This window comes from Prionailurus viverrinus, chromosome A1, assembly GCF_022837055.1.
Source record: "Prionailurus viverrinus isolate Anna chromosome A1, UM_Priviv_1.0, whole genome shotgun sequence".
In the NCBI taxonomy this organism is placed as follows: domain Eukaryota; kingdom Metazoa; phylum Chordata; class Mammalia; order Carnivora; family Felidae; genus Prionailurus; species Prionailurus viverrinus.
In genome coordinates, this window is record NC_062561.1 from 132,811,921 (window position 1) to 132,834,680 (window position 22,760).

The window sequence follows — 22,760 nt, forward strand, 5'->3', positions numbered from 1 at the left end:
GAACCGTCTATGATTCACTCACTCCCAAAGGCACTAGTGCTCCCCTCCTTTCCCATAACTGCTCGCCGTGTAATAGAATAAAAACAGCAATGGGCTTTGAAGTCTGACAGCTCTGATTTCAAATCCTTGGTCTATCATTTATTAGCCATATAACCTTGGGCAAGATACTTAACCTCTCTGAACCTCTGTTTCCTCAAGCATAAAATAGAGATGATAATACCTCTTCTGTTGTTCCAGAATTAAGTGAGAAAGCAGGCTCAGATTTTTTAGCCTTATATCTCAGACATGCTAGGGCCTCAAAAGTGGTAGGAGTGCTAGTAGCAGTGGTCCTAACTTGTATTTTAGAGGTCATTTTATTGCTTCAGTTTCCTTAGTCACATAGGGGATAAAAAAAATCCCATGCCGAACCACACATGCAAGTATTTAAGGATTATTTTGAACTGCTCTGTAAACTCTTGTAACTACTCGGGGGGGAAAAGTACCTCATGAATTTACTACAAAACAATAGAACCCCCCTTTAAGTGCTATTAGAAATGTAGATATTCTGCAGTGTTTAATTTGCTAGGGGTAATCACAGCCTTGGGCAATTGTAGATAGCAGTGCTTTCTTTAGTATCCTCCCTGACTGGTTTCATGAAATCTTTTTATCTTGAAGAATTTTGTATTTTTTTTTCTTCTTGCTACAACAAAGAGTATAAAATTTGTAGTTTCCATATCCAGAATGACAGTGCAACGTAGGGATATTATCAAAATGGCCATCAAAATGCAAGAATTGTGGGTCACACCATCTGGAGATGTACAAAGTGTGCTCTGTTGAGAGCCCTGGGGACAAAAATCAATCAATCTTTGTGCTAGTACTGGGGTCCAGCTGAGGAAGAATGAGGTAAATTTTAACAGAAACAACAGACTAGAGCTGACGGGTGGAAAGCTGGAACCCCCAGAAGAAAAGCCTTTCGTGTCCCTCAATAATTCTCAGTAATCATTTTATAATTGTTTTTTCTGATCATTATTAAGAAAAATGGAGAAACATCAGATAAAAAGCTTATCAGATAGAGTCTGTGTAATAAAAAAAGAAGTATTAGTAGAAGATAAGACAATTAAGCTCACAATTTCATGTTTTAGTGTTCAGAACCTGTCTTTACTGGTAAGAGCTCTCTTCACCTCTTAATTTGTTAGATAAGTTCATTTAATTCATTTGAATTGATTTTTAGTTTAATATTTTGTGGTAACTAATTTATGTGTTATTATGTAAGTTATTACCAACATGACTGCTATTTGAATTATAAACTCAACAAAGCAAGGCCACCTGGATGGATGAGTCGGTTAAGCGTCCAACTTCTGCTCAGGTCATGATGTCTCCGTTCATAAGTTTGAGCCCCACATTGTGCTCTGTGCTGACAGTTCAGAGCCTGGACCCTGACTGCTTTGGATTCTTTGTCTCCCTCTCTCTGCCCCTCCCCCATTCATGCTGTGTCTCTCTGTGTCTCAAAAATAAATAAACATTAAAAAAAAATTTTTAAAAAACTCAACAAAGCAATACACTTAGGGAAATAAAAGGTAAAATTTTGTATTTGGATAGCACTGGGGCATTAAAGCAAGTTTTCAAAATTTTCTAATATCTTCAGTACCTGGGTGGCCCAGTTGGTTACGTGACCAACTCTTGATTTCAGTTCAGGTCATGATTTCATGGTCTCATGATCTCTCAGCCCATGTGGGGCTCAGTGCAGAGCGTCAAGCCAGCTTGATAGTCTCCCTCTCTTCCTCTCTGCCCCTTTCCCACTCACACTCTCTCTTTCTCTCTCAAAATAAATAAATAAACTTTTAAAAACTTAATTTAATTTTAAAGATTCGAATTTCTTGGGGCACTGGGTGGCTCAGTCAGTTAAGCTTCCGACTTCGGCTCAGGGTCATGATCTCACAGATCATGGGTTCAAGCCCCACACTGGGGTCTGTGCTGACAGCTCAGAGCCTGGAGCCTGCTTTGGATTCTGTGTCTCCCTCTCTCTCTCTGCCCTTCCCCAGCTCGTGCTCTGTCTCTCTCTCTCTCAAAAACAAACGTAAAAAAAATTCTAATATCTTTTTTTTTAAATTTTTTTAAAGTTTATTTCTTTTTGAGAGATGGAGAGAGATAGAGTGTGAGCAGGAGAGGGGCAGAGAGAAAGGGAGACACAGAACTCAAAGCAGGCTCCAGGCTCTGAGCTGTCAGCAGAGCCTGATGCGGGGCTCGGACTCAGGAACTGTGAGATCATGACCTGAGCCAAAGTTGGAGGCTCAACCAACTGAGCCACCCAGGTGCCCCTAAAGATTCTAATATCTTAAGGTAAAATAACAAAAATTAAAATTAAGAAGACTCCTAATTAGAGGGGTGCCTGAGTGGCTTAGTCAGTTGAGCATCTGACTCTTGATTTCAGCCCTGGTCATGAGTCCCAAGGTTGTGGGATCAAGCCCCATGTTGGGGTCTGTGCTGAGCATGGAGCCTGGTTGGGATTCTCCCTCTCCTCCTCTCCCCTGCTCACACTCTCTGTCTCTAAAAAACTAAACCAAAACCAAAAGACTCCTAATTAGAGAATTAAATCTATATTGGAGATTCATGCCATTTTATAAATGGTCACACTGTAGTATAAAGGTATATAATTTCAAAGTGACTATTAGCTTATAATGAAATACATCTGTGGTGCTTACACATTCCAAAAAGAAAGTACACATAGTAGTATAGAGAAAGAGGAAACAACATTGAGTGATCAGAAAATCTGGTTTCTGATATTCCAAGCTTAACACAATCATTTGACCTCTCTGAACCTGTTTTTTCATCTGTAAAGGAGCTGGTTATTGCTGCCTAAAAACTTCATAGTACTAATATTTTGTGTTGTGATACTGGACATATTCCTTTTGTACTGAATTTAAAAATTAAGATTTAGTAGGGGTGCTTGGGTCACTCATTTGGTTAAGCATCTGAGACTCGATTTCGGTCAGGTCATGATCTCACAGTTGTGAGACTGAGCCCCAAGTCATGCTCTGTGCTGGGAGTGGAGTCTGCTCAAGATTTCTCTCTCCCTCCGCTCCTTCCTGCTTGCACTCTCACTCTCTTTCAAAAAAAATCAAGATTAAGTAGCCAGTAGACTGTAAGTATACAGAACCGCTAGATATGAACTTCCATTTATTCATAGGCTACCCCTGTTAGAAATGTTTAATGGAGTGGGGGTGCCTGGGTGGCTCAGTTGAGCCTCTGACTCTTGCTTTCAGCTCAGGTCATGATCTCACCATTTGTGAGATTGAGCCCCACATCAAACTGCACTGACAGCAGGGAGCCTATGTGGGATTCTCTCTCTCCCTTTCTCTCTGCTCCTCCCCCATACATGCTTGTCCTCTCTCTCAAAACAAATAAATAAACATTAAAAAAAGAAATGTTTAATGGAAAATGCAGGCTGAAAATCAGCATTTTTGTATTTATATTCCAGAATGGAATACAGTTTGAAAATATGGATTAATTTAATTGGATTATAACTTGTTACCTTCACATTTCTCGAATCAGCTAGTAGAAAAACACAGCTACTAGAAAATATTGTGTATTACTTTATTTTGAGGATTATTTTAAGCCTAAAATAACATGAAGCATTGAAATTAGGATGAACAACAGGGAAAGAAAAATAAAAACTTCGTCTAAATGGAGACTGAATTCCATTTAATCACTGTTCAGTGTTGAAGCATATGTCAGTGTTCGGTGTTCAAGGATACTTCAGGTGATGTCCCTGAATTATTCAACCACTTTGACTTATCTTTATGAAACTATAGGCTTATTTTGACCACCAGATGGAGCCAGTATTGTTCAATTTGTAACACAAAAAATATGCTGAAAATAAAAAGTAGTTAAATAAAATGAATAAATCATAGATTTTTTTATTTTAGCTCACAGTACAGAAATAAATTAGACTTTTAGCTAGTCTTCCCCTAAATTCTGTCTAATCTTTGTAAATGTGCACCCTCCCTCTATTAAATAATTTCTTAATTCTGAATAATTTTCATTTGGGTAGTTTCATTGGAAGAGAGACCACTTTTCTTCTTATTCACTTTTCAAAGACATCATCTAAGTAACCTTTAATTATCTTTAAAACATAATTAGTACAAATCTAACCTCTTGTCATTCAATAAGTACTATGGATTATAATTATGAAAAGTGATAATAAAAAATATACTATATGTAGGCCCTCACCTTAATGTCACAGAATACCCCCATTATTGTCCTTTTCATAATGGATTTTCCTAATAAAACAAACCAAAAAATAGGCATTCTGGCTGGGGGCAGGATATACAGTTCATCCCCAGGAGCTCCTCAAGCAGATGGTAAAGCTTCAGTGAATGGGTACAACTCTTAACACAGAAAGCTCAGTGTTCAGGGACCTTAGTCAGAGGTAACTACCTTAAAGTTGACTTGTACTCCTCTTATGTCTATTTAATACATGTGAGAAATTATTTATCTGTAACTCAACTTAGTTCAACAACTATCTATTGAAAAAGTATTTGTATGCTAGGGGTCCTAACACACTACAAACCCCTCAGGGAGCCATTCCGTCATGCAAGAGCAATAAGGCAACTAGGGACACTGGGAACTTAAGACCTAAAGAGGATCAAATTGTTCATTTGTCCATTCAGCTACTATTTATTGAGTCCACGCTTTATGCAAGACATATGCTAGACTCCAAAAAGGGGACAATTCCTGCCATGTGTGTTTGTAGCCAAGGGGCAATACAGAAAAAGAAGCGGTTATGATATAGTGTTTAAATTGTTCGAAGGCTTAAATGAGGGGAAAATATGATTAATTAAGGATTATCAAGAAAAAGCCATAAAGGATTCTTCTTAGGTGGAAATTATTTACATAAACCCACTGTTTGGCAGACTGTACTTCCCATTTATTATGGTCTGAGAGGAATTTAGAACCTTTTTTTGGCAGGATTTTATTTCATCGGACACATCCAACTGGTGACCTGATGCCTTTTTGTGTCAAATTGGAGTATTTTCTGTGTTTTCTTGTACGTCAAACATGAAGAAGAAATAACCAAGCTGGTTAAGAACTTGTCATTTAGAGCCAGACTACATGGGTTTATATTCTCATGTTTATAGTCCCTTACATAAGTTATTTAACCTCTTACTACCTTAGTTTCCTTATCAGCAAAATAAGGCTAACAGTATGCCTCCTTCATTGGGTCAGTTATTAGGATTAACCAAGTAATTCAGGTACTGGTATCTGGCACATAACGAGTACTTAAAATGTTAGCTATATTCAAGTCGGTTACATTTCCTAGAATTAATTTAAGAATGGGTGTATATAAAATTTGATTAAAAACCGTATTTTTTAGCTTCCAGGAACTATGATGAGATACAACTAGGTATCACCAGCATTGATATATTCTATATCCATTAAAGTCCACCCCTTTTTGTTTCCAAATGCTGTTTACTATTAGCAGTAATATATTACCTTTATTTGTATAAAAGTTTTCATTTATTATGGGAATTTTTCAAAAATTTCCTTGAAGTACTAGATCCAGATATATTTCAAATAATTTATAAGCAGCCTTATTAACAGTTTCTGACACTGTTTCTGATCATTTGATAAGCTTTTTTTAAAATGAATGAATGTACAGTTACTTGGAGCTGTTAGCTCCTTGAGCTCTAGTCCTGAGACAAGGGACGGAATGAGCTCTTTATCTATCTATAAAATGAGATTTGTAGATGGATACCACTGGTTCTTCAGCTAAGTAACCGCAGTTGACTGACTAGTCACCATTCCTTTATGTTCAGAACAAAAAGGTTTCACAAAAGAGATTCAAGTGGAGCAAGGATTAAGTTTCTGACTAGCCCTTAGGGGAAGGCTTAGAGGAATTCTTTATAACATGCAGGAACTGAAGTACAGTACTTAACTTAGATCGTCACCTTCACTAAGATTCAGAACACAAGTTTTAGCCCAGGCTCTGCTGCTGATCTCCCTGGGAGACTGGCTGCGTAACTTCACTTACATTAACATTGGTTACCTCACTTATAAAGGGAGAAGTTAGATGAGAAGATCCTCAAAGCAACTTCCAGCTCTGGTGCTCTAGTAAACTGATGCTCCAGTACTAAACTGATGGTTACTGTGATGTTGGACACTCTCCTCACCAAAACGTTTCATGTATATTACCTAGTTTTATCTCAGAGACAGCAAAGATATTTTATTCTAACACTACAACATAGGTAAGCTTTAAGCCCTCTAAGGAATCAGCAATTTGATACTAAAAATCAGTAACTTGATTTCTTAACTATTTCACATATCTTATGTGAATTTTTTATGTTTTATCTTACGTTCATTTTACCTTTTCCATTACATTATAGAATGAAAAGCTTGTTATCATTTATGTTTTAAATATCTTTTATAGCATTTCTCAGAATGCCCACCATGTTAGAGACACTTAGTAAAATTTTGTTTTCCGGATTGAAGTTTTAATTGAACTCAGTAGGGCACAGCGTTGGCCTTTCATATCATACCTGGGCTCAAATCCCAGCTTTACCATATTCTAATTCCTGTTTCCTCATATGGTTTATAGACACTTCATAATCAAAGCATCTTAGCATGGTGCCTAACTATAGCCTTTAGTAAATGTTCTTTTTCCCCACTATTCTTTATTCCTATTTTTCAGCATGTTTTGTAGAAATTTCAGTTAATGACAAATAGTCATCACACTATGTCATTATTATTTATGATTTATCATCCACTGTATATTGAGATTTATAAGAAAAGTAAAAGAACAGTCTGTACTTAGAGAAACTAAATTTTTCAAACTCCTCATGTATTTTATTAGCCAGTTTTATGTCACTAAAATCATCCAGTCACTTATTCAATTTTTGTTTATTCAGGGGGATTCAAGCACATGTGAAATGAATGTGCTACTTCCTGTTCTGGCAACATGGACTGAGCCCAGAACTTCCTTCTTCTTCAAATATATAGACACACTGGATAAAATATGATCAAGCCCAATTTAAATACTTAGCTAAGCTTGAAAGAGAGAGAGAGAAGATAAGAAAAAAAGAAAAGCCCTGGGTACTAGAAACAAAGGGGAGGTGTAACCAGAGCATTAAGTGGGCAAGCTGATACTGTAGTTGCTCAGGGGCATATTGGAACCAGATGTAGGCTCTACTAGCTAGAAAGTGGGGTTTTTATCTAAGACATGGACAGCAATGTGGCCTTGGGTCAAGAGAAATGGGAACTAGAAAAACTGTCCACCTGGTCAGGAAGGCCACAATGAAGCTTATCATTTTTCAGAGCTACCTGTGGGAGGAGTCTCACAAAAAATCAAAACTCTAAACCTCTACCAGGCATGGCTACAAAGTTTGAGTACACACTAGCTATATGGTACAGGAATCCTAAGCCAAGAAATTAATTTAAAAAAGAATGACTTCAGACCAATGGAACCCCTAAATTGCCTGGTAGAAACAAATGTGAAAGTTCTCTGTAGAAATTCTTACACAATCCTGCGGTGCCTAGGATTCCTATGGAGCATGATGGAGATGAAGCTCTAGCTCAAGATAAACTCACAATCAAAAATTAGAAAACACAGAGAAATGATAAGCCTAAGAAGAGAGAAAGAAGACATAACAGAAAGATACCCAAGAAGAATCTGAAAGATACAATATAACAAGTGTATTTTAAATAATTAAAAGAGATTTTTAAATCATGAAATATCATAATAAAAGACTAAGGCTATCACTGGGGCTCTTGGGTTACTTAGTCGGTTAAGTGTCTGACTCTGGACTTCGGCTCAGGTCATGATCTCATGGTTCATGAAATCGAGCCCCACGTTGGGCTCCATGCTGACAGCACAAAACCTGCTTGGGATTCTCTCTCTCCTTCTCTCTCTCTGCCCCTCCCCTGCTCACGTGCTCACTCTCTCTCTCTCTCTCTCAAAATACATAAATAAACTTAAAAAAAGAAAATACTAAGGCTATCAAAAGAGCAGGTGAATTTGAAGAACAAAATAGAATATCTAAAAAATACATATATAATTATTAAAATCAATGGCTCAGTTTATGTCTTAAAACTAAAAACTTAAAACAGTTTATGTCTTAGATACAACTAAACAAAGAATTAGTGAACTGAAATATAAAACTAAGGAAATTATTCAGAGTATACCACTGGCAAATCAAAATGAAAAATTAACGTTCTGTGATTATTCATAGTTGATCATATTATAAAGAGAAGTACTTTATAGTAATGTGATATAATCAGTTAGGAAATATAAGAGTTGACCACATTTTTCACACAGTTGGGTTTGTGCAGCAAATGTTACTGTGTTAGAAAATCTCTTATCAGTTGCATTTCTATATACCAATAATGAAGCAACAGAAAGAGATATCAAGGAATAGATCCCATTTAAAATTGTACCAAGAATCATAAAATACCTAGGAATATACCTAACCAAATAGGTAGAAAATCTGTACACTGAAAACTAGAGAAAGCTTATGAAAGAAATTAAAGAAGACACAAATGAATGCAAGAACATTTCATGCTCAGGGAAGAGAAGAACAAATATTGTTAAAATGTTGATACTACCCAAAGCAATCTATACATCCAATGCAATCCCAATAAAAATAGTACCAGCATTCTTCACAGAGCTAGAACAAATGATCCTAAAATTTGTATGGAACCACAAAAGACCCTGAATAGCCAAAGTAATATTGAAAATGAAAACCAAACCTAGGGCATCACAATCCTGGACTTCACACTCTATTACAAAGCTGTAATCATCAAGACAGTATGGTATTGGCACAAAAAGAGACACATAGACCAATGGAAATAGAATAGAGAAACCAGAAATGGACCTACAAATGTATGGCCAACTGATCTTTGACAAAGCAGGAAAAAGTATCCAATGGAAAAAAGACAGTCTCTTTATCAAATGGATAGGAAAACTGGACAGTGACATGCAGAAAAATGAAACTGGACCACTTTCTTACACCATACACAAAAATAAATTCAAAATAGATAAAGACCTAAATGTAACACAGAAACCATCAAAATCCTAGAAAACAGGCAACAACTTCTTTGATCTTGCCCATAGCATCTTCTTACATGTCTTTGAAGACAAGGGAAATAAAAGCAAAAATGAACTATTGGGACTTCATCAAGGTAAAAAGCTTCTGCACAGCCAAGGAAACAATCAACAAAACTAAAAGGCAACCAACAGAATGGGAGAAGATGTTTGCAAATGACATATCAGATAAAGGGTTAGTATCAAAAATCTACAAAGAACTTAACGAACTCAACACCTGGAAAACAAATTATCCAGTGAAGAAATGGGCAGAAGATATGAGTAGACACTTTTCCAAAGACATCCAGATAACCAACAGACACATGAAAAGATGCTCAATAGTGTAATCATAAGGGAAATACAAATCAAAACCACTTTGAGATACCACCTCATACCAGTCAGAGTGGGTAAAATTAACAACTCAGGAAACAACCGATGTTGGTGAGGATGTGGAGAAAGGGGAACCCTCTTGCACTGTTGGTGGAAATGCAAACTGGTGGAGCCACTCTGGAAAACAGTGTGGAAGTTCCTCAAAAAATTAAAAATAGAATTACTCTACAACCCAGCAATAGCACTACTAGTAATTTATCCAAAGGACACAAGAGTACTGATTCATAGGGGCACATGTACCCCAATGTTTATAGCAGTGGTATGAATAATAGCCAAATTATGGAAAAAATCCAAATGTCCATCAACAGATGAATGGATAAAGAAGATGTGTATACACACACACACACACACACACACACACAATGGAATACCACTCGGTGGTAAAGAAAGAATGAAATCTTGCTGTTTGCAACAACATGGATGGAACTGGAGTGTATTATCCTAAGTGAAATAAGTCAGTCAGAAAAAAACAGTTATCCTGTTATCACTCACATGTGGAATTTGAGAAACTTAACAGAATACCATAGGAGAAGGGAAGGAAAAATAAGTTACAGAGAGGGAAGCAAACCATAAGAGACTCTTAAATTTGTTCTCTGTAAAACAAACTGAGAGCTGATGGGGGTGGAGGGTTGGGGAGGGACAGGGAAAATGGGTGATGAGCACTGAGCAAGGCACTTGTTGGGATGAGCACTGGGTGTTGTATGTAAGTGATGAACCATGGGTATCTATTCCTGAAGCCAAGACTATACTGTATATACACTCTATGTTCGCTAACTTGACAATAAATTATTTAAAAGAATGGGGAGCCTGGGTGGCTCGGTCAGTTGGGCGTCTGACTTCGGCTCAGGTCATGATCTTGCTTGATTTGTGAGTTCAAGTCCCGCATCAGGCTCTGTGCTGACAGCTCGGAGCCTGGAGCCTCCTTCAGATTCTGTGTTTCCTCTCTCTGCCCCTCCCATGCTCATGCTCTGTCTCTCTGTCTCTCAATAATAAATAAATGTTAAAAAATAAAAAATAAAAATAAATAAGTAAAATAAAATAAATTATTTTTTAAAAAGATGTGAAATAAAAGTATGTTGATATAGTCAAAAAAAAAAGAAAAAATCTCTTGAACAAAATAGCTAATTGTTAATACACTGCATGTTAATAACATTCTTAAAACTCTATAACAAAAAAGCAAGCAGCAAACTAAGATTTGAGTAGAAAGATTACTTGCATTCTTGATTACATCAGCTCCTCTTGGTTTACTAGCCAAAAATAATAAGAGATAGGTTGTTGAGTGTTTGTTTTAAGTCACAAATTTTCATTAATTTGTGTGCATGTAAGTTAATGTAAAAAAAAATTTTTTTTTTTAGGCAAAACTCTGTTCTGTAAACCCAGATGTTAACTAATCTTCATAGGGAATTATTGCAGGATCAAATCTATAAATTGGTTTTCTAATTTCTAACTTAGTAACAATTATTTTTATCTGCTTCTGATTACTGTCCTGAGTTATTTGCTAGATATATTAATTTTTTATGATGACATCAAATTGAACTTGTGTATTTGTTGTTGTTATTGTTGTTTTAACTGGGGAACAAAAGTGGTAGGTAATTGGAAAATCAACCAATACTGGAAGATTATATAAGGCAGGAGAATAATGTAAAATGGCATTGCTGAATTTTAGGAAAATCTTAATTATTTTTAAAGTGAGATAGCTAATTTTATAGTCAAACAAGTGAGAACTACAATAGTACAATATATAATGAAGATGTTTATAAAATTGGTTGATAAATTAACACCAGTCACTTTCTAGTGTAGGTAATAGTTGTGGAGCTGGTGGCATTTATTGGTTTGATTTTTAAATGGGTGAGAACCAATCCCAGGTTTTGACCTCATCTTCTGTAATAAGCATAAATGTTAATATGAAACCACCCAGCGTTTTTACTATTTATTCTAAGAACATTCTATTATTCTTCAGAAGAAGAAACTGCTCCTGACGGTGCTGTTGCAGAATACAGAAGAGAAAAGCAAAAGTATGAAGCTCTGAGGAAGCAACAGGCAAAGAAGGGAACTTCCCGGGAAGACCAGGTAATGTCACAAACCAAAATCCATATGTAATTCATTGCCTTTTAATTGTCTTTAAGTGCTGCTAATGGAGCCTAATTTGATTGTACATTGGGAAAGCACTACCTCTTAAAAATGAAAAAGGATATATTCGTATAGGGTGGGATGACAAGGACCTTGGCCATTCATGTTCTTTCCAGACATTACAGGAAAAAGCCTAAAACTTTCAGGTTTCAACCTTGTGCTCCCATATCAAGCATAGGAATCTTGCAAAACCACATATTAAATGATGAAGAGATCTCTTCTAGCACAGTATCTTACACGCTGACTAGCCAACTCTGCTTGAAGTTGTACACTGCCTGTAAATAAGGCAATATTGTAAATAATATTGCAGAACTCTGCTTATTGTAAGTAATTTCTGAATCTTTAAGAATAAGATTGTTAGAAATAAGAAAAAACTATTTCAACAATTTGAAAATCAGTTGTACACACCATATAACACTTAGCAGTCGAAATAAATCTCCAGCAACCCTGCATATTGAAAAGCTAGGGTGAAGGCAAAAACCATTTATTTTTGGTGCTGCCATATATACATATGTGTGTGTGTGTGTGTGTGTGTGTGTGTATGTACATATATATACATATACACATATACGTATACATATACATGTATATATATATATGGCTATATATGGCAGCACCAAAAATAAATGGTTTTTGGTGTATATATATATATATATATATATATATATATATATATATATATTTGAGAACAAGCTATTTTAGGTGTATAAATAAAATAGGCAAAATAAAAGTAAATTAAAAAGCCCAAGTGTATTTGAATAATTTGAATAACTTAATATAATCAGGGACTATATTATAAATTGCACCTAATTACTGGTAAAGAAGGATCATACGTCAGTACTTACCATGAAAATAACCATAGGGAAAGTTCAGTAAGAAATCAGGTATAGGAAATTGTAATTATAGAGAACTAATTTGAGCAATTTTCAAAAGAAATGACACATCAAATGAAATTAAGAAAAAGTACATTATTAACTTGATTTCATGGAGTCCAAAGCCCTTTGAATAGCAACTACAGTCAATTTACTACCAGAGATACCCTAGGGATCATTTTTTCATTCTTATTCGTTCTTCTTTTTTGCCTCCTAGCAAATAATTATTTAGAACCTACCATGTACTAATCACTGTATTTGGTGTTAAACAAGGTGGACACATCCCTGTCCTCTTGGAGCTGTTAGGGAAAAGAGCCAGTTAAACAAGTAATGCCAATAAAGGAAGGTGAGCATTCTGACAGGTTAAGTATAGAGAACTATGTAAATGTGTAACAGTAGGACTAAACATGGACTAAGAATCTAGGAAGGCCTCCCTGAGAAAATGATTGGTCAGTTGAACTTTGAAAGTTGAATAGGAGACAGGTGGCCAGACAAAGGAAGAGTATATAAGAAATGTTGGATCTCTTTGCAAAGAACTATAAAAGATGTTAAGTATGGACTATACCAAACTAAAAGAAAGATGATGCTGGAGAGGGAAGCAGAAACCAACTCATGCAAGGCACTTTTGAGCTATATTAAGAAATTTATATTTACCCTAAGGGCAGAGGGGAGCCATTGAAAGAAGGAGATGACATAATCTCATTTGCACTTTGGGAAGATTCCTCCAATCTGGCTGTGGTATAGAGACTATACTGGACCCAGAGCAGGACTAGAGGTGTAGAGGCCAGTTGAAGAGACTCTTCTGTGTAGGTATGCATGCATGAAGTTTGCCAAGGCAGGACCTCTTCAAAACAGTTTCCTCCTACTAGGAAGACTCTCACTGTGTTGAAGAGCCATGCTGTAAGTAGTTAGCCATTCACTCCTTCAGAAGACCCACTCCCCCAGAGAGGCTGAACAGAAATGCCCCTATGCAAATCCTATCTTCTTCACCATATGTTGTGCCCCATTATTTTTGTGACGTTTGCTTTACTGCCTAGTGTCTTCTGCCTTTAGAACGCAGCTAGAAAAAGTTCAATCACAAATATAGGAGAAGCTAAGAAAGGCCAAGAGGATGTTTTGTTACAGTCCTCTTTCTTTGAGCAAATGCCAGTAGCACATTAATTAGCCCTAAAAACAGACTGCCTTGCCACTTTCAAAACTCAAGGAAAAAGATCTAGGTCTAGCATAATTTTCTAGGAAGCTTTTAAATTTCATTCCACTAAGAAGTCTCCTTTGTTTTCATTTTTCTTTATGTTTTTGGAAAAGACATTTCCAAGTGTACAAAGGTCCACCATTAAAAAAATTAATGGGGTTTACTTTTAAGCTATAGATAGACTGTACACTAAAATACACTTTTAGAGATATATTTTATATAACATATATATAGATATATAAGCTCATACACATACACAAAAATAAAAAAACACCTAAAAAGCCTTGAAGGATATATGCCAAAACGTCAAAAATTGTTATTCTTATGTGATGGAATAATAGATAATTTTGTTCTGCTTCTCCTTATTTTCTAATATTTCTAAATTAAACTTTTCCTTATTATAAAGCAAATATAAGAAAAGTTTGTAAGCAAAAGGGTTTTTTTTTTTAACAAATAAGTTTTAAAAACAAGGAATGCCTTCTTTTTTTGTTAACACTGTTTGAAGAGCTTAATCTTTTAATTACTACTCTGAAAACAGACAAAATACCTAACCCCAATGCACTAGGAGCCCTCTGAATGCCCGTGAGGATATTTTGTAGGAATTTAGTGTTTCCCCCAAAACTTGTCTCATTTCCAAGTGGACGCTATGGTAATGTGTATATTTTCATCTGTTGTGCATGTGGGCATTAAAATTTCCAGAACTTATAAAGTATATAAGGCACTTTCACTATCATTTCTAGCAGTAACTGCCTTTGTTTCTTGTACCATCTGTCTTTATTGAGCTTCAGTTCTAGACCACCAAAACCTTCTTAATTTTTCCATGAACTGTGGTCTCAGTGGTATTTCTTAGATAAATTACAGAGCCTAGCAATTTATTGTGATGCCATATTGTACTTGTTATTCACATACTGAACTATCATACCTCTGTTTCCTTGTGAAACAGGTAGTACTTCACCCCATTTCACAAGTATTTACTTTTTTAAACTGTAGAATAAAAATATTTTTTCCAGCTTTTGTTCTCTACTCATATTCTGGAGGTAAGCTGAGTATTAATTACAAAACTATAGACACTTGTGGTTTGTTACCCGCAAAGGACATGGGAGACAAACAAGAACCACAGAAATCGTGCCCTTTTCTTAAAAATCTACTGAACATGGTATTTACGTCCCACTATCTTTAACAACAGAATGTAATGCTCTTGTATATAATTTTTAATAATGTAATACTATATTCATTACTTTTTACAAAATATATCTAGTTCATTACTGATAGATATTAACATGTTTTCATTTTTCCATTTGTAGGAATATGGCTGCAGTGTACATCTTTTCCATAAGCCATTTTCTGTTTCATACTATTTTTCTTCATGTATTCCCAGGATTGAAGTGATTGAGTCAAAGGGAATGATCACCTTAAAGTTTTGACAAATTTAAATAGCTTTTTAAAATATCACTCCAATTTACCCATCTTCCACCAGTTAATGTGTTTATTCATTTTACCTTCCTTGCCATTGATATTTTTACATTTTTGGAAATTTGTTCAATGACAAATACTATTTGTTATTGGTGTTTTATTTTGTGATTTCTCATATTTTAGTGAAGTAGCTCCTTGTCTTGTGGACCTTAAAAATTAGTCATTAACAAGCATGCATTTTAAAGTTTAAGTGTCTTCTATATAAGCAAACTTATGTTCCCCAAATCAGAAACTGTCACATATGCCTGAGGGAAAATGTTAGTGCAAATGTAAACAGGGCATTGTCGAGGTTTATAGAACAATCACTGCTTGAGTTTTGTTATTTTCCTTCAAAATTAAAAATTCATCTAAGTCTTAGTGTTTCAAATTTTTTCTACCAAATTTCAGTGTCTCTTCTAAAATTATATTTATCCTTATCAGAAAACTTAGCCATGTAATCATTATTTCAGACCCTGGCGCTGCTGAACCAGTTTAAATCTAAACTCACCCAAGCAATTGCTGAAACTCCTGAAAATGACATTTCTGAAGCAGAAGTAGAAGATGATGAAGGATGGTAAGGGCTTTGATTTCTGTGTATTAACCATGAACAAATAGGCTCAGAGCAGAGGTACTATTAAGATATTAGGACATTTCCACTATGTCGTCTTCTCCCCTCACCCCCAGACTTCACCTTTAATCACACCTTCATCATTACAGAGCCTCAGCATCTTTTGACTTCATTTCACTTCCATAAGCATTTATTGAGTGCTTGGTGTGTTCCCAGTATTGTGCTAGCCAGTGGAAAATATACAGGACATATATGACACTCTCCCTGTCCTAAATAACTTTCTAATATTGTAGAAAAGATAAGATTCACATTAAAAAGCTAGAAAGCAGCCTCAAAAGATTCTAAATCATTTATTTTTTACACTTTCCCACAAACATTTTAGGACTCAGTAATACATTTCATAATCCTACTAAGTTCCTCTTAAAATTTATGACCTACAGGATCCTAGCAATCATACACAGTCAACTTATTTTTTCTTTGGCTGTTTTTCAGCTTTTTAAGACACTGATAAGAAATAAAGGAATTAATGACTTGTACATGTCCTGTGCTTAACACTTTATCCTATACTGGCAAAAAGGGAAAAAAAAAAAAAAAGGAATAAGAATTGTGCTTTCCCTTATCACACTCCTCTGTCCTCCAGTTGACTTCACATGTAGTATATTAGGACTCCCTACACCTAACTGCCCTCACCTCCCACTACACCCTGGCTCAAGCACATTACTGCAAGCAAGCCAAAGGGTCACCCCCCACATATGACTCACCCTCTGGAGCCTCTGAACTGTCACATGTGCCATTACCCCAACCCAGAATCATAGCCTCACTCCTCTCTGCCAGACGGCATCTCTCTCCTATTTCAAAACTGCTCAACACTCCCATCCTCCAGGAAACCAGTCAGCAAGATTTGTTGAGCACTCACAAATCTAGAGGGTGGAGGAAAGAGGGCTGGGACACACATTTAAAAAGACATAAAAACACTTATTAAGAAAACATTTAAGCAAGTAGGATTCTGCAACTATATACAACTTTAATCAAAAGGACTGGGGGGATGATGATTTGAATGGAATGAATCCTACCTCCCCTAGGACCCTGAAATGCTTATATATTTCTCAAAATATAATTTCTGTATGATCTAGGTTATGTACTTTTTTTTTTAACCCTGAGACTCTTTTAATTGGTTTCTATTACTTATATGTACTTATTTATACTTAAATTCAAAGTTGCTTAAAGGCAGAAGCTGGCTCCTCCCACAGTTGTGTGCCAAAGGTGAAGGCTCAGTGAGTGTTGACTGACCCTTAGAGATAAATGCACATTACATAGAAGAATTTTCTGTTTTTTTTATATGACTGGACAGGTTTAGTTTTATTTTGGATTCCCTGAATGTCTCAAAATATCTTTCAAATGTTTTGGGTTCAGCCACCACACAAAAAAAATGTTTTGCCAAGTCCTCTTCCCCTTATTTTTGAATCCATATGCATTTTTTAAGGAAACATGATCCATGTGTTTCTGATTCATTTACACTTAACTCATCAAGATGATGTTTTGTAAGAGCAGTTTGATGCCCAATAAGTTTTTTTAACCTTTTTATAAGCCATTTAAGTCCTTTTTTATTGAACAGGAAAGTCACCAACAAATTTAGACCCAGAAATTTCATTTGAAACTCATAACACACAGGATTCAAATTTACTTTTAACTTGGCAAGACCATTTAACTTCCCAAGGTTCTTCCGAGCCACTTGGTTCCGAATTCTCTCACTGTGAATTCCTCATTAGCTGCAGATGTCAATCAGTGTTTTTAAAATTGTCATTCTTGCTTTTGATGTGATTTCACAGTACAATCTATGTTCTAACATCCTCATTAGAAAGTAAACAAATGGGAGAACTTTACCAGATGGTAAAATCACTGGTCAGTGATGTTGACCAGTTCTCCATTTGGGGAACAAAACTAAGTGGAAAAGGAAGGGTAAGTATGTTAAAGACTTACCAGGTCTTCCGGGGGTTCATTTCTACTTTCAATTACAGTCTCCTAAGCCGAAAGTCAGAACTATACACTATGTACCTACACATTTTTTGTATTTGTTTTATCTAACATCTAGTAAAAAAATACCTTTAGTGTTTCAAGGCACTACACAGAATCATACAGAATACATGGGACTATTTTATTGCAATATAGACTATTGAAATTTTGTAACCTGATAAGCAACAACATCCTGTCTGTTCATAAATACACCCGTTCAAGTTTATCAGGTCTCTAGTGATTTAGACCATCACTCATAAAGTATATTCCACTCAGAAAAGAAGTCTTATATTAAAAGTGATTTATGGCAAATATTATGAGTGCATGGCATGTGCATGTGTGTTATGCATAAATTACATGGTTACCAGACTATTTTGTAGGTCACGGTTACCGCTTTTCTAAGAAGTGAAAGTCAGCCAGTACTGTACTACACTGTCAAGGTCTGTTATCTGAGGTAAAATGATTGCTTCTCAGACATTTTTATGTGTCCGCATGAGTGACCACACATTGAGGGATCATTTTCATTTTCTGTCAAGATAGAAACCATTACCAATTTGTTATGTTTTCTTTTACTTGGCAAACTTTCGGTTCGCATTTTTGGCTAAGCTGCTGTATTGGCATGGTATACAACAGACATTTGGGTACCATTCAGCAGCATTCTACTTTTTTATGCAAAAAAAAAAAAACAAAAAACAAAAAAAACAGTGGGAGGGGGAAAAGAAAAGAAATATGATTCTATTGTAAACACTGTATATGGTTGATAATTACTCCCAGATTTCACTGTCTAACAAGGCATTTAAAGAAGTGTTATTAGTAGATCTAAGCTGAAATGCATGATAGAAATTTTTCACTCAAAATTATTAAGATTCTTCCTTTGTTGGGATATATACTGCCAGTATTTGGTGGCAGTGATGGCTCCCAGACTCCAGTGTAGCAGCTAAAGTAGCCTCTTTGCCACTACATTCCTTCTTCCCACAGCATCACACTCTTATAGCTATAGAATCTTTCTTCAAGCATGGGTTTTATAAAACCATTAGATACATGGCAGGAATCATCAGAGACCAGATTCATATGACCATGTGGATGAGGTCCATATGCCATTTTGGGTTTGGTTAGATAAAGCTTGGTTAGCTCCCAAAAAAGTTTTGTGAGAGCTGTTTCTGACAAGATAGAAGAGAGACATAAAAAAGAAAGCCACCTGCTCCTACAGAACAAAATCAGCATTCCAAGGAGAGGAGAAAAATTAAATCTATGAGAGTAGAATGTGATCTTGTGAATATTTAACTATTTACTACTATGTTCCATTCAAATGTTTTTCCAGGTTAATCTAAGATTAACCTAATACTTTGCAACAAATATATATGATAAAATAATAAACCATATAAAGGTCTATCTGCCTTCCTCCCTCCTCTTCTCATCTCTCTCCCCTCCACCACTTTCTCATAGTACGTACAGTATTCAGTATTCTAAGAATTAGAGAATAATTATTTTTACTATATAAAGAAAAGATGTTCACTATACCAAAACCAGATTACGGAAACCTCAAAAAAAGTAAATAATAATCACCTGTGATCCCCAACTCAACAATAAATATCATTAATTTATACACTTCCAGATATTTTTGTGCCCATGCACATTTTAGGCAGAAATGAAATCATATAATGCTATAATCTTATAACTTGCTTTCAGCTTTTAGCAATATATGGCAAATATAGAAAAGTAAATACTTTTCCTTGCCATACATAATTTTATGATTAATTTTTATATTTTTGTATTAGGCCACATAGTATGCCATTATAAAATAAACCACAGTTTCCTTGATCAGCCCCATGTTTTTGGATATTTAGGCTCTTTCCAGTTTGTTTTTTTAGTGTTTATTTTTTTTGTTTATTTAATGTTTTATTTGTTTTAATGTTTATTTATTTTTGAGACAGAGCATGAGTGAGGGAGGGGCAGAGAGAGAGAGGGAGACACAGAATCCGGAGCAGGCTCCAGGCTCTGAACTGTCAGCACAGAGCCCGATGCAGGGCTTGAACTCACGGACTGTGAGATCATGACCTGAGCCAAAATCAGACACTTAACCAACTAAGCCACCCAGGCGCCCCTCCAGTTTACATGTATTATACACAACACTGTAATGAACATCCATGTATCTTCATCATTGCCAGTTTTCTCCAGATCAATTTCCAAAACTGGAATTCCTTAGTCAGTGGGTATGCATATTAGGCTTCTGCTAAATATTTTCATGGCCCTCCCAAAATGTCATTCCAGTCTATACTCCCAAATAAATATCATTTTTATGACTTGCTTTTATGGCTGTTAGAATCTCAAGAATTAATTAAGGTACTTTGCAGTACTTACTGAAAGAGAATAACGTTTCCAAAAACATGTTTTGCCTTTGTAAAGTTTTTAAAAATACGCAGTCTGGTTTGCTTCTGTTTTTAATAAAACTAGTACACATTTCATCATAACTCTTCAAGATCCTCAGGTTTAAATGGTTTTGTTCTTGGTTCTGAAAAAATTATCCTTCTAAGATAATCTTATTGGTTAGGACTTTTGGATCTGGATTCTTTTTTTGTTTTTGTTTTTCAGCTTTGTTACTGCACCTTGGCTTGCATTAAAAATCACTTTGTCCATCAGTCATTGTTTGTGCTAGAGATTAGAGTTTGAGAACCAGATTTAGCATGAGGTAGTTTTCAAGTGTTCTTCAGGAGTTAGCATAGCATAGAAGCAATAAAAACCAGCTGTCTGAGTATTCAAAACTGTGAAAATTTAATAATGCAGATGTAAAAGAAAGTATTGACTGTTAGGTCTATTCAGACCTCATTATAAGATACCATTAAAGGACATAACTTCACTTCATTGGCAAAGCTTTAAATACTTTTTATATATAATAAATACTGTAATTTGTATGAGGTTTATCATGTATTGAGTGAAGGGTACAATGACTACAAAGGAACATTGTAATTATAGTCTCCACTTCATTCAATCAGGACTTTGCCAAGCATGGATAACAAGTCAGTGTAGACAAATCCAAATACAGGTATAAGGACAGATGCTGTGAGAATAATGAAAACTCACATTAGCCAAGCAAGAGATCTTCTTTACCCATTTAGCATTAGCCAAGACAGCAGGTCTCACATTTTTTTCTCTGGACCCCTTTATACTCTTAAAAATTGGGGCACCTGGGTGGCTCATTTGGTTGAGCGTCCGACTTCAGCTCAGGTCATGATCAGAGTCCATGAGTTCAAGCCCCACATCGGGCTCTATGCTGACAGCTCAGAGCCTGGAGCCTGCTTCAGATTCTGTGTCTCCCTCTCTCTCTGCCCCTCCTCCGCTCATGCTCTCTCGCTCTCAAAAAGTAAATAAAAATTTTTAAAAAATTTTTTTAATTATAAAAATTAGTGAGAACTCCAAAGAGCTTTGATTTGTATGGAATATATCTATTGATATTTACCTTACTAGAAATTAAAACTAAAGAATGAAATCACTTAAAAATAATAATAAACCCATTTCATGTTAACATAAATAAAAATTGTATGAAGAACCATTATATTTTCATAGGAGAAAATCTAGTGAGAAAAGTGCCATTGATTTACCTTTTATTTTTAATTTACCTCTTTTTTGCATATCTCCCAATGTCTGACACAACAGAAGCAGCTGGATTCTCATATCTTCTTCACTGTCTTTTTTTTAAATTTTTTTTATGTTTGTTTATTTCTGAGACAGAGACAGAGCATGAGTGGGGGAGGGGCAGAGAGAGAGGGAGACAGAGAATCAGAAGCAGGCTCCAAGCTCTGAGCTGTCAGCACAGAGCCCGATGCGGGGCTCAAACTCACAAACCATGAGATCATGACCTGAGCTGAAGTCGGTTGCTCAACCAACTGAGCCACCCAGGCTCCTCTTCTTCACTCTGTTTTGATCCCACACATCATGTATTCTCTCAAAAATTCCACCGTGAATTCATAAGGATAAGAATGAAAATGAAAAAAGACAATGTTTTAATATTCATACTAAAATAATTTTGACAATAGAGACACAGCGATCCTCAAGTCACAGTTTGAGAACTGATGGACTAAAGCATCTTTAGTCATTGTGTGTGTCATGATGATTCTTTTTGTTAGATATAATAACCCACTTTATAAGTCCTGGGAAGCTTTATTCAACTTCGCAGTTTGTGATCCTTGTTCTCAAGGAGTACCAAAGTAGTGCTTTCGAATTAAATTTGGCCAGCCTGTTGGCCGAGACCTGCTTACAACATAATTCTTACCATGCCCATAGCAACTCCAAACTGGCATTTAACTGCTCTTTTTTCTTTTTCAGAAATGTTTCGTAATAGGCTTTTTAGAATAGCTTTAGATTCACAGCAAAGTTGAGCAGAAACTATAAAAAGTTCCCGTAATCCTCCCCCTCCCTCCCCTGCAACACACAGCCCTCTCAACTATCAATATCCCACACCAGAATGGTACATTTGTTACAAATGAAAAGCCTATATTCACACATCATTATCTCTTAAAGGCCACAGTTTACATTAGGGTTCACTGTCAGTGATGTATATTCTATGGGTTTGGACAAATGTATAATGACATGTAGCCACCATTATAGTACCATACAGAATAGTTTCATTGCCCTAAAAATTCTCTATGTTCTGCTTATTCATCTCTCATCTTCCCACTAAGGCTGGCAACCATGGATGATTTTACTGTGTGCACAGTTTCGCCTTTTCCAGAATGTCATATAGTTGGGATCAGAGAGTATACAGCTTTTTTGGGTTGGCTCCTTTCACTTAGTAATATGCATTTAAGATTCGTCCATGAACTTCATGCCTTCATGGATCTTTTTTTAGTGCTGAATGATATTCCTTGTCTGTACGTAGCACAGTTTACTTATGCATTCACCTACTAAAGGACATCTCATCTACTTTCAAGTTTTGGCAAGCATGAATAAAGCTGCTATAAACATCCATGTGTAAGTTTTTGTATGGACATAAGTTTTAGGGCAAATACCAAGGAGTATAATTGCTATATCATATGGTAAGAGCATGTTTAGTTTTGTAAGAAACTGCCAAACAATCACCCACAGTGGCTT

The 22,760-nt window shown here is 35.8% G+C and overlaps 1 protein-coding gene across 1 annotated transcript in view; it reads left to right on the forward strand.

Moving 5' to 3' along the window:
- Nucleotides 1-22,760, forward strand: part of CWC27 (CWC27 spliceosome associated cyclophilin) — a 191,420-nt gene that overhangs the window by 146,900 nt on the left and 21,760 nt on the right. Inside the window, exons 12-13 of the mRNA XM_047872567.1 lie at nt 11,406-11,515; nt 15,562-15,665. Of these exons, the coding sequence (XP_047728523.1) occupies nt 11,406-11,515; nt 15,562-15,665 (214 nt within the window). The remainder of the gene's footprint in view (nt 1-11,405; nt 11,516-15,561; nt 15,666-22,760) is intronic.